The sequence below is a fragment of the Culex quinquefasciatus genome, chromosome 1, assembly GCF_015732765.1.
Source record: "Culex quinquefasciatus strain JHB chromosome 1, VPISU_Cqui_1.0_pri_paternal, whole genome shotgun sequence".
Classification (NCBI taxonomy): Eukaryota; Metazoa; Arthropoda; class Insecta; order Diptera; family Culicidae; genus Culex; species Culex quinquefasciatus.
The window spans coordinates 99,229,295-99,242,310 of NC_051861.1; the positions used below are offsets into that span (position 1 = coordinate 99,229,295).

The 13,016-nt window shown below is 37.5% G+C and overlaps 1 protein-coding gene across 2 annotated transcripts in view; it reads right to left on the bottom strand.

Annotated features, from left to right (window-relative positions):
- LOC6045215 (ras-related protein Ral-a) overlaps window positions 1–13,016 on the bottom strand; it is an 82,577-nt gene that overhangs the window by 5,089 nt on the left and 64,472 nt on the right. For both annotated transcript variants that reach the window (XM_038250552.1, XM_001862570.2), the window contains exons 2-4: window positions 10,779–11,307; window positions 1,710–1,870; window positions 1,463–1,637 (exon numbers count right to left, since the gene is read on the bottom strand). In XM_038250552.1, coding sequence (XP_038106480.1) covers window positions 1,463–1,637; window positions 1,710–1,870; window positions 10,779–10,928 — 486 coding nt within the window. In that variant the 5' untranslated portion in view covers window positions 10,929–11,307. The remainder of the gene's footprint in view (window positions 1–1,462; window positions 1,638–1,709; window positions 1,871–10,778; window positions 11,308–13,016) is intronic.

A 13,016-nucleotide genomic window follows, 5' to 3' on the forward strand; every position in this document is an offset into this window, starting at 1 on the left:
AAAAGTAACGAATAAAGACAGCTGTTTAAGCTCATTTGTTTTTGAATAATGTTCTGATTGTTTTGATTGATTTCGATAATTGCTCTAAAATCTCCTGTACCTATTCAGACTGCAGTCCCAATTATCCCCAGTTGGTAATTGGTTGGTAGTGACTTAAAGATAGTTTTTAAAATATGTTTTTAAATATAAACCATAAAATTCTAAACTTATCCAAAGTGTTACATTGTCTGGTATAATTTTGTTTCTTGTTGTTTTAGACACTTTCAATGAAATTGTATGAGCTTTTGTATTATATAAATGTTATATTATATAAATAAAAAAAAAAGAAATATATTCAAAATTCTGGTTCAATTAAATCCCAAAGCACATCAAAGAACACATTTTTTAATGTGTTTTAAACTATCTAAAGACTGCGGTCCTTGTTCAGATTGAAGTGTAGCTTATCACCATCAACAGTTTTGAGCTAATTCTATTATTTAAGCTAGACAAACGTAACAAATATAATGAAAACATAGATTTTATGACTGCTGCAAAAATTTCCCGGGAATTCCCGGGATTCACAAAATATTTTTCCCGTTTTCCGGGAAATTCAAAACCCCGGAAAATTGGACGCCCTACATATAGGGAATCGGTTGTACCCTCCTCCACTCCGAGTTCAATGGAACTTTGTAGAAATGTAATCCTAGGAATTTTTATGCATACCGAACCGTTTGCACTCAAGAATGACATTTGAGAAGGGCGTAAGTTATTTGTATATCGTTAAATATTGCTGTATCTTGACGCCGTCCCATCGTATCAAAAAGTGATCAAAGACAAACTTGTAGGATATTTGACGGGCTTTCAGAAAAAAAATACACTTATAGAAAACCAACACGCCTCTTCTACAAGATTTCTACAAGACAACGATTTGTTTTCGTTCATTTTAGTGGAAATAGCTTAAGATGTTGCAAAAAGCTTTTTAAATCAAGAGTTTTAATAAATGATTTTTTTTTGTATTTTTTTAAAGGAGTTGCAAAATTTTGAACGTAAAAACGTGAGAAGTCTCGTCTTGTAGAGAAGTAAACATCTTGTAGAAGTGGCGTTTTGTTTTTCTTACGCCCGTCTCAGATGTAACTCTCGAGTGCAACTGGCTCGGTATGCATAAAAATAGCTTAAAAAGTTACATACAAATCAGAGAGGGTCGAGTTAAAAGGTACCTCAAAAATTCTTGACAATGTAAATATAATTTTTTTTAAATGTCTAAAACAAATATACAACATCTCAAGATAAATTCAGATTTCATGTTTAACCCACCCTGCCAATATGTTGAAGCAACAAGCATCGTTTGATTTCTGTTTTAGCCGCAATGTTAAAAAAGCACAAAAAACACCAGTACCCAAAAGCCAAGCACACGAAAAAACGGAAACGCGGAAACGGAACACAAGCTACGTACGGCAACTCCCGGCAAGCCTCCCTTCCTTACCTTGTCCACGTTCTCGCGCGTCTTCGCCGACGTTTCGACGTATGGCACACCCCACTGCTGCGCACGGCCCTGGCACTCGGCCAGCGGCACTTTCCGCTTGTCGTTCAGGTCGCACTTATTGCCCACCAGCAGGAACGGGATATTCTCGTCGTTTTTCACACGCAATATCTGTTCCCTACAACAACAAAAAAAAGCAAACAAATCCCGTTAATTTCATTTTAATTACAGCAAAAAAGCGCAGACCTACCGAAATTCTTGTGTCGCCTGAAAGCTGTCGTCTTCGGTGATTGAAAACACGCACAGGAACCCTTCACCGCTGCGGAAGTAGTTGTCACGGATGGCCGCGTAGTCCTCCTGGCCCGCCGTGTCCAGGATATCGATCTGTACCTCCTCGCCGTCCAGGACCACCTGGGTGAGAAGAAAGGGAAAGGGTAGAACAATGTTAGTAATGCAGTCAAGTGGGGCAGAACAGCAAAAGTTGATTTTATTGGACCAAGTACGATATCAATTTGGCCATAAAAAGTAGTCTAGAATCCTAGCAAAGGATCAGTTTTATATATTCAAATGAACTGCAATCGGGCAAAAGGGTTTTGATGTGGCTTAAGTCAAGTAAAGGATGCTGGAAAAAAAAAAACAGTTTCATAAGTAACTTTTTTCAAAAATTTGCAAAACAATATGAATGAAATTTTATTTTTCGGATTTTTTTTAAATTTATTCAAAAGATTATTTCTTGCAAAAATGGTGAGTGACAGGCAGTATAGAGGAGAAAAGCAACTCGCGACAAAATTTTGAGGCTAGGAATTTTGACAGGTATGATTTTCCTTTTCTCTCCGACAGAAAACTTAGGACAATGTAGCTGTCAAACTAGGCCAAAATGTAGAAGTCACTCACAAAATGAACTTTGAGTGATTTGAGTTCATTTCTGACGTCACGATTTTCTCCTCTATAAACATGACATTTTGCTATGCGCAAAGCGAACTGTCAAACTTTCTGAGAGTTTTTTCTCGAAATTAGACGATCCAAATTGGCTAAAATTTGGGGTGAAGACACTCAACATGTATCCCGTGTGCATGACGAAGTCCAATTTTGACTTCAAAATAGGCAAAGATTCAACCAAATCTCTTCAAATTTATGTTGTCAATAGTTGAATGTGTATATTTTAATGAATACGCTAACTAATTGGAGCCTAACATTTCAAAAGGGCACATAACATTTGTATACAAGAATGTATCCCATTCACTCATATTTTAAAAAGTTTACATAAGGCGTAAGAGGGATACAGTCTTGTTTACAAAAAGTGCCCTAATGAAATGGAAGGCATGAATTTGCTCAATTTCAACAGTTTTCAACAAAAAATCAAATTGAAGTAAAAAAAAATCTGGACCCATGTGCTACAAACGCAACAAAAAATTTGAATGAAAAAATAAATCAAAAGTTTACATTTTTCAAGCTCTGCAACTTATCCTAATTTTTTTTTAAGTTTGATTGCTTGTTTGAAAAATTAAAAAAAACGGTTAAATATGTTTAAGTGTTTAATCCTTTATTACACATGTGAAACCACAAACGAATTCTTAGAAATGTGAATCGTGCACAGATTCCTCTTTGCGGTAAACACAACGCAGTAGGGCTGGTCGTTTTAATTTTTGTAATACATTTCCGGGGGTTCTCGAATGTATTGAAATGAGTAGTATTAATATTATTTAAAGTGCATGGAGCGTAATCTAACCCTAAGACTATTCCGCATGCTTCCATCGGACTGGCTGCGTTTGTGTTAGATTGTAAGGCTAGCTAGGGTTGTGAAAAACTAAAACAAACTTGCTTGCTCACTTCCTATTGAGTTATTAACAATCGCTTAATTTTAGTTGAAAACGCTTTTTTCCATAAAAATTTGCATCAAAAACATTGAAAATAAGGTTTTAGTTTACTGAAAAAAAGGATTTCTGAATGTCAACAGATTAGTGCGCTGACCACGGGGACGCGTTGTCTTGTTTTTGCATGCTCATTTTCATTTCTTTTGTGTCGCTGTTTGTGTGCTTGGGTGAGTGGTTATTAGAATTAAATAATGGGAGGGGGGGTCATTGTGCTAATGAATATTGTTGCGTGTCAGTCGAAGTCGTGATTATTCAGGTTAATTTTTTTTTGTTTGTGCTTTTGTGTCGCTGTTCGTATGGGGTGAGTGATTGTGGTAATTTTACTGTCTGCGTGTAAATTTATCAACTCACTTTATGATTTATATAATTGTTTATATTATTTGATCAGTAGTGCGGTGCCTGTGTGGACGCTCAGTCCTGTTTTTTCGTGTTATTTTCCGTCTCTTTTGTGTCGCTGTTCGAGTGCATTTATTTATTTATTTATTTATTAATCCATCGAACCAAGGGTCTACATGGATGTTTTTGGTTGGCGAGGGCAAAAGCCGATGTGAGTTGAAACATTAGAATCATTCTCACAAAGGCACAAAACCTCACTTCTTTTAAAATAAATTACATCGAGATTGATAACATGACAACAAACGTGGTAAATTACAATACATCTTAAAAATTAGTCAAGTCATTGTCGTCCAATGCGTAACCGGCCAACGACGGGATCCTGGCGAGGCGCACCAAGCAAAGTTCTTGTACGCTCCTGGAACTCGATGCGTAGTTTTTCGCGAAATCTTGGAATGGGCTCGTGAAATTCAAACAGGAAGTACATTTCGTTGAACGCCGCCGACATCGATCGAACTGGTGAGTTGTTGTGGAACTCGGTCCTGACACGCGGTCGTGCGAGGAAGTTTGGATGATTTCGCAGGTCCCTAGAAGAAATTTGGGTATTAAGTAAGTTTAACAGATTGGGGGAGTCGATTTGCGCAGTCAGTATTTTAGCAGCGAAGATAGATTTCGATATTGTCCGACGATTTTCCAGGGTCTCGAGTCCAATCAGGTTACAGCGTGCCTCGTAACGTGGTAGTCTAGTTGGGTCCGTCCATGGCATTCTCCTACAGGCAAACCAGACAAACTTTTTCTGGATCCTTTCGATACGATCGATCCAGTTCTGATGGTAGGAGCCCATATAACTGCCGATGATTCCAGGTGTGAGCGGACTAGCGCGCAGTACAACGAGCGTAAACAGAGAGGGTCGTCGAATTCGCGGGTCATTCTAAACAGAAAACCGAGCTGTCTGTTGGCCTTGTCCACGACTGCTGCTTGTTGTGGGCGAAAAGATAAGGGTTCGTCTAGTAGAGCTCCTAGATCTTTCACTACTTTCAGACGTTCGAGCGCGTGTCCATCCAGTGTGTATTCAAATGTAAAACCTCCCGGCTGGTCTTGCGATGAAACGATATCGTAGTGCATTTAGAGACGCTCAGCTCCAAACGATTCAACGCACACCAGTTGGCAAATTTGTCTAGGCGGGACTGCAGTCTGTAGCAATCAGGTAAGTTGTCAATAGCGAGGAAGATCTTGAAGTCATCAGCATACGAGAGATTGCAGTTGTCGTTGAAGAGAGAGTTGGAGTCGTTGAAGAAAGTGTTGAAAACAATCGGGCCGAGGTTGCTACCCTGTGCCACTCCTGAACCGTTGGAGAACTCCATCGACAGCGATGTTCCAATTTTCACCTGAATGATCCGATTTTTGAGATAAGACTCAAGCCAGCGACAAAGACGTGCAGAGAAACCGAGTTTTGCAAATTTTTGAAGGGCAATGTCGTGGTCAATTCGATCGAATGCGGCTTTCAAGTCGGTGTAGACAGCATCCACTTGACGCCCAGCTGCCAGATTTTCAATGCAAAAATTGGTAAATTCCATCAAATTAGTAGTTACGGAGCGACCAGGTGTAAATCCATGCTGCTCAGAACTGATGAACGGTCGGCAGTTAAACATGATGACTTCCCGACCACGATCTCGAGAAGTTTTGAACCAGAGCACAGCGACGTAATTCCTCTGTAGTTCTCGACCGACCGTTTTGCACCTTTCTTAAACACTGGAAACATTACGGATCTTTTCCACTCCTCAGGAAACTTGCACTGCGACATGGAGAGGTTGAAAACTCGGAGCAGTGGGGCAGTAATCTGGTTGAAACAACGCTTGAAGATCACCGGCGGGATTCCGTCAGGGCCAGGAGAATTCGACGATTTCAATTTCTGTATTCCTCTTTTCAGCATGTCCTCCGTAATTTGAAACACATCAAGATCAATCAAATCGCATGGAACTGTTTCTAGATGCTGTTGAGAAGTCGGTGGAGTGCCAGGCGGCCGGAAAACTGAAGCAAAGTGTCTCGCAAACAGCTCACATTTCTCGATGTTGGTAGTAGCCACGGTTTCTCCTAATGTCATCACGGCAGGAAGTCCAGTCTCTTTGTACTTCGATTTCACAAACTTCCAGAACTGCGACGGATTGCGTCGAAGATTCGCCTGCGTCCTCTTAATGTGTTCAGCGTACCGGCGTTTATTGTAAGCTTTATAACGGGAACTTGCGGCATTGAAGACCCTCTTGGTTTCAGGACATCGGCGTTGAGAATATCGGTTAAGTGCAGAGGCACGAAATTGCTTAAGCTTGCGAAGGCGTTCATTACTCCAAGCAGGTTTCCTCGCAGGCAAGAACCCGGGCGTGTGGCGTGTAAGATTACTTCGCAGGATCTGGCCAAAGGCGGCTACGGCTTCGTCAACGTCGATGGAAGTGAGAACAGACGACCAATCAGTTTCTTCTAAACTCCGTTGTAGGCCAACGAAATCAGTTTTTCGGAAATTTAATCCAAGAGGGTCGAGAGTGTCTTCGTAACTATTGTTGAGCGCAGCCGACACTTCGAAGGTTAGAGCAGGATGGTAATTGTCCAGTGAAACGAGCGATTCTAGAGCAGCTTCAGGGGCGGAGTGCGTCGCACCGTCGTTGATGAGTACTAAATCCAGAATTCGGTTTTGGTGATTACACACAAGATTGCTTTGGTGCATGTTGTTACTCGCAATACCATCCAGCAGAACTTCATGCGTAGTTCTTTCCGATGCACCCCGCGTGTGGGTTAACAAAGGATCAACGAATGAACGGTTCCCAGCAAGCGGCTTCCAAACGAGATGAGACTGGTTGTAGTCACCCACTACCACTATAGTGTCATTTGGAGCGGAGATGGAGCGAACAGTTTCGATGCAGGTCAGGTGTTGCTCTACCAGTTGATGCTCAAATCGTTTTTCCGAGGGAAGATAGAAGCAGCCGATGAACATTTGGGGTGATTGGTCAGTATAATTAAATAATGGCATCAGTAGTGCGGTGCCTGTGTGGACGCTCAGTCCTGTTTTTTCGTGTTATTTTCCGTCTCTTTTGTGTCGCTGTTCGAGTGCATGGGGTGATTGGTCAGTATAATTAAATAATGGCATCAGTAGTGCGGTGCCTGTGTGGACGCTCAGTCCTGTTTTTTCGTGTTATTTTCCGTCTCTTTTGTGTCGCTGTTCGAGTGCATGGGGTGATTGGTCAGTATAATTAAATAATGGCATCAGTAGTGCGGTGCCTGTGTGGACGCTCAGTCCTGTTTTTTCGTGTTATTTTCCGTCTCTTTTGTGTCGCTGTTCGAGTGCATGGGGTGATTGGTCAGTATAATTAAATAATGGCATCAGTAGTGTGCCTGTGTGGACGCTCAGTCCTGTTTTTCGTGTTATTTTCCGTCTCTTTTGTGTCGCTGTTCGAGTGCATGGGGTGATTGGTCAGTATAATTAAATAATGGCATCAGTAGTGCGGTGCCTGTGTGGACGCTCAGTCCTGTTTTTTCGTGTTATTTTCCGTCTCTTTTGTGTCGCTGTTCGAGTGCATGGGGTGATTGGTCAGTATAATTAAATAATGGCATCAGTAGTGCGGTGCCGGTGTGGACGCGCAGTCCTGTTTTTTTTCGTGTTATTTTCCGTCTCTTTTGTGTCGCTATTTGTGTACATGGGGTGATTGGATTTCTTCTTCTTCTTTTTTCATTTATTTTTTGTTCGCGCGTTCGTTGGCCGATGAGTTTTATTTTTGTTCTCTTTATATAGTTTTCGATAGAAACGATCCGATTTTTATTTTTTGAAGCAAGCAAGTCGTATTGCTGGATTAAGTCCTTTCCATATCATCGAGGATCGGAAGGCACGTCGACGGATATGTTTTAAGGCTTATGATATAAAATAATTTTAATGAATGAAGCCCTTCCTACATCACCGTTGATCGGAAGGCACGCCGACGGAGAATTTCTGGAGAATCGCGGTCGAATTAATACTATATTTAAATCCCTAGATAGGTATCTTTCCGCAGCCGGCTGCCTAAGATTTTAAAATTTCAACCGATAAACAAATTGCTCATGGTCGCATCACCTACCACAGTGAATCCTGACCTCATACCCATCTTACTAACCCTCAAAACTCATGTGATACTTTGTCGGAGACGCAGTCGATTTGGCGGTCCCATCACTCAAGTATCGGCTAACATTCCCATCCACTTCCCGTGTCTTACCACTGGTCGTGGCCGGCGTCGGTATTGATCAGCACGATAGGGACCTTTGAAAATTGCGAAGGGGTGATGATTGGTTCCTACTTTTCATCTGTGGTCCACGGAGCAATGTTTGGGGGTCCTGGTCAATAACGAAGTAGCAGCTACGGGTAGACACCAATGCTATGCTATGCTAAAAAGGATTTCTGAATGTCAACAAAACAGCGTCCAATTTTCAAAAAGACTGCTACATCTCTGAAACTATTGAACTGAATTTCAATCTAAAAAAATAAACATCGGTTACATTTCTTGATCTCTCATACTAAAATGCTTGCAATACATTTCGTCGCTTGTGTGCTTTCTTGTGACACGTCCTATATTTTTATCACCCATTTCTTTCAAAAGGGTTGTCAGATCATCAATCTTTGGGAATGTCTTTTGGAATGTCTTTTGGATACCCTTCCAACGAAAGGTCGCATTCTAGATCCGGCCAACGTTTTTATCAAAATATCTGAGATCCGGCCTCCAAAAAGTGTATAAATAACACTTAAGTGCTTATAACTTTTGATAGGGTTGTCAGATTTTCAATATTTTGAGCTCGTTGGAAAGGTCTTTGAATCACCTTTCTAAAAATATACATAAACCACCATTTTTACGATCTTGCAATATTTAAAAAAAATTTAATCAAGACAAACATTTCAAAAGGGCCTAATATTGAATGGTTGGCCCTTTTAAAGTATTAGCCTTGATTAAAAATTTTTAGGAGTATTGTTTTCGAAAAGATCGGAAAATATCACGAATGTTTCAAGTTTTAACATTGGAAATCGGACCATTTTGCTGAGATATCGACATTACAAAATGGTGGGTTGTTTGGGTGAGACTTAGAAAACTTCAATTTTACTGTTTCTTTTTCATTGTCTCAGCAACCAGAGGTCCAATCTTCAATGTCTCTTAGACAATTTTATAGCAAATTTTCTGAACTTTGCAAAAAAAATATTTTCAGAGATGGTCACTCATAGTCACTATTTTTGAAAAACAAAAATCTGCAAATATTTCGCTAAAATCAAACTTTCGGTGGCTATATCTTGAAAACGGTTACCATACTTAAAACATATAAAAAAATCCCAAAAATCAAAAAAATACGTATTTTGGCATATTGAGTTCCTGTAAAAAAAAAGTTAATTAAAAAATCGGCAATTTTTTTCTTTCCCTGTAGGCCCCCACAAAGTTTGAGCCAAATCAAAAAATACAAAAAATAAAAATGGTCGAAATCGGCCGATTTCGTAGATAATTGCTCTAATGTGACCTTTTGAAATGTTAGCCTCTATCTAAATATTGAGGACTCAATATTCATTTCCCAAACTTAATTTTTCCTGTTTGTTTTCCGGCCAGAAGCTGTATGCAAGCATTGAACAATTGTCTAACCATCCAGAGGCCACCGGTTTTGACCCAGCGGTGGATTGTGAACATTTCAAAGAACTATGACAAACAAACAAACTCGCACTTGAGCAATTCTCTACGAAATCGGTCTTTTTTCTTAAATTTTAATTTTTGTATTTTTTAATCCGACTGAAACTTTTTTGGTGCCTTCGGTATGCCCAAAGAAGCCATTTTGCATCATTAGTTTGTCCATATAATTTTCCATACAAATTTGGCAGCTGGCCATACAAAAATGATGCATGAAAATTCAAAAATCTGTATCTTTTGAAGGAATTTTTTGATCGATTTGGTGTCTTCGGCAAAGTTGTAGGTATGGATATGGACTACACTAAAAAAAATGATGCACGGTAAAAAAAAATTTGGTGATTTTTTATTTAACTTTTTGTAACTTAAACTTGATTTGCAAAAAAACACTATTTTAAATTTTTTTTATTTTTTTATATGTTTTAGAGGACATCAAATGCCAACTTTTCAGAAATTTCCAGGTTGTGCAAAAAATCTTTGAGCGAGTTATGAATTTTTGAATCAATACTGATTTTTTCAAAAAATCGAAAAAATTGGTCGCAAAAATTTTTCAACTTCATTTTTCGATGTAAAATCAAATTTGCAATCATAAAGTACTTCAGTGAAATTTTCATAAAGTGCACCGTTTTCAAGTTAAATCCATTTTTAGGTAACTTTTTTGAAAATAGTCGCAGTTTTTCATTTTTTTAAATTAGTGCACATGTTTGCCCACTTTTGAAAAAAATATTTTTGAAAAGCTTTGTTTGTTGAACTTTGTTGATACGACCCTTAGTTGCTGAGATATTGCCATGCAAATGTTTTAAAACAGGAAAATTGATGTTTTCTAAGTCTCACCCAAACAACACACCATTTTCCAATGGCGATATCTCAGCAACTAATGATACGATTTTCAATGTTAAAATATGAGACAGTCGTGAAATTTTTCGATCTTTTCGAAAAAAATATTTTCGAAATTTTTAAACCAAGACTAACATTTAAAAAAGGCTTAATATTGAATGTTTGGCGAGGTAGGCTGCGAGGTTTGTAGGGTCCCAAAAAGTCTATAACGTCACTTCTCAAATTATTCACGAATCAATAAATTTACATTTTCTGCTCAATCCATTTTGTTAGCCTTTCCGAACCCAGTCCGAACCCAATCCCCGATCACGAGCATGAAAATTAAATTAAAAGTAACAATCAAAAAGCGAGCTAATTAACGCCCCCTTCCTGAACAAAAAACCCAAATCAACCATCCATCAGCACCGGAGGAGGTTGGGTTGGTAAAGTGCGATGCAACGCAAATTTGTAGCCGGTGCAAGAGCGCTTTAAATGTAGGTGAATCTGAATACATTTTCCGCTCGGCCAAGCGATGTCCGGGGGAATGTGATGCTGATTGTTTTGTTGTAAATGGTAAATATTTGTTTAAATCTGCATAATTATGCCGTCACCTCTACGTACCTTTTTCCGATAACTGTCCGCCTTGGTGGGCTCGTAATCCTCCACGAACTCGTCGTACATGAACTGCAGTGTGAGTGACTTGCCAACGCCACCGCTGCCCACCATGATGACCTTGTGGAGCGCCGGCCCCGCCGTCGGTTTCTTGGACATTCTGCTGCTGCTGCTTCTACACTCTCAACTCAAATGCAGTAAAAGGACTTCCGGGCGACTGTTCACCGCTTGAGAAACTCGGGTTGTTGAGGTATATTTCACTAGGTCACTGGATTTTTCCCGCTTCCACACAGTTAATACTTGCTCTTGAACACTTTTTGGGGGCACACAAACACTCTCACTATCCTACACGTACGACTCTAGACTAGGCAACACAGGTCCTAGCCATGCACAACAGGGAGAAACCTAGCAGGAATTTCATCGAACTCGTTCCGTCACCACCATCATCGATCCATTTTGTGGGGGGGGGCTGGGTGATGATCCGATCTCACCGATCACGTCCTCCGGAACCCTCAACTGCAGCCGATGGCATGGAAATCTGAAAATTAAAAAAAAACACACAACATTATTGAACGCTATAATTAATTATTGGAAAATGGTGCGGTTTTCATAATTTTCCCTCCCTCCCTCGCGAGGGAACATGTGTGTTTTGGGAAGCGAGCACGCGGGCGCTCCTCCACACGTGCTGGATAGCGGAATTTAAAGCTGTGCGCCCCGTGGAAGTTCTGAAATGTTGTGCTGTTGTTGGCCCGGTGTGGGTGGGGTGGATTTCGGCTTAGCGACGTGCCCCGTTGTTGGTGGCCAGATGTGTGTTGACACAAACCAGACCGGGGAGATTGGTAGCGTTATGGGAAATTAATTGATTAGAGCTGGGGGTTTAGAAGCAATTTCGTTCAATTGAGATATAAAGTGAATTAGACATAATTGAAGGCCATATATTCTAACGTTTTTAAAACTGCATCGTTCATTTTCGAGCGCATCCACCGGCAGGTTTCAAGTGGCGTGGCCCCAGAAGCTAGCCTGAAAATATGAGCTCCTTTGGTTAGGATTTTGTGGGTCCAGTTTCAGGGTTGTTACGGAAAAGTCGAAAAAAAATCCGCGCCAGATCCGCGCCGACCCCGAAACCCAATCCGCGCGAAATCCGCGAAAAAAGAATAATACAGAAAGCATAACTGATCCGTTGATCAGTTGTGGATTCATATCCCACCTGCACCAAGTGGAACCTTTTCAGCCATTTCTGAAACAATATTAGCATTTTTTGTAACACTTTAAATATCGTGCTTTAAAAACAAATTCAGGAAAAAAATTTAAATTCAAAATTTAAAAAATTTTAAACCCTGAAATAAATAACCAAATTATAAAATCTAGGATTTTGTACTATTTCTCTTAATATGACTCCGAAAATGATTTGAACTAAAAAAATGGCAAAAAACAATAATTTAATAATTCAATAATTTAATAATTTAATAATTTAATTATTTAATTATTTAATTATTTAATTATTTAATTATTTAATTATTTAATTATTTAATTATTTAATTATTTAATTATTTAATTATTTAATTATTTAATAATTTAATAATTTAGTAATTTTATAATTTAATTATTTTATAATTTAATAATTTAATAATTTAATAATTTAATAATTTAATAATTTAATAATTTAATAATTTAATAATTTAATAATTTAATAATTTAATAATTTAATAATTTAATAATTTAATAATTTAATAATTTAATAATTTAATAATTTAATAATTTAATAATTTAATAATTTAATAATTTAATAATTTAATAATTTAATAATTTAATAATTTAATAATTTAATAATTTAATAATTTAATAATTTAATAATTTAATAATTTAATAATTTAATAATTTAATAATTTAATAATTTAATAATTTAATAATTTAATAATTTAATAATTTAATAATTTAATAATTTAATAATTTAATAATTTAATAATTTAATAATTTAATAATTTAATAATTTAATAATTTAATAATTTAATAATTTAATAATTTAATAATTTAATAATTTAATAATTTAATAATTTAATAATTTAATAATTTAATAATTTAATAATTTAATAATTTAATAATTTAATAATTTAATAATAATTTAATAATTTAATAATTTAATAATTTAATAATTTAATAATTTAATAATTTAATAATTTAATAATTTAATAATTTAATAATTTAATAATTTAATAATTTAATAATTTAATAATTTAATAATTTAAT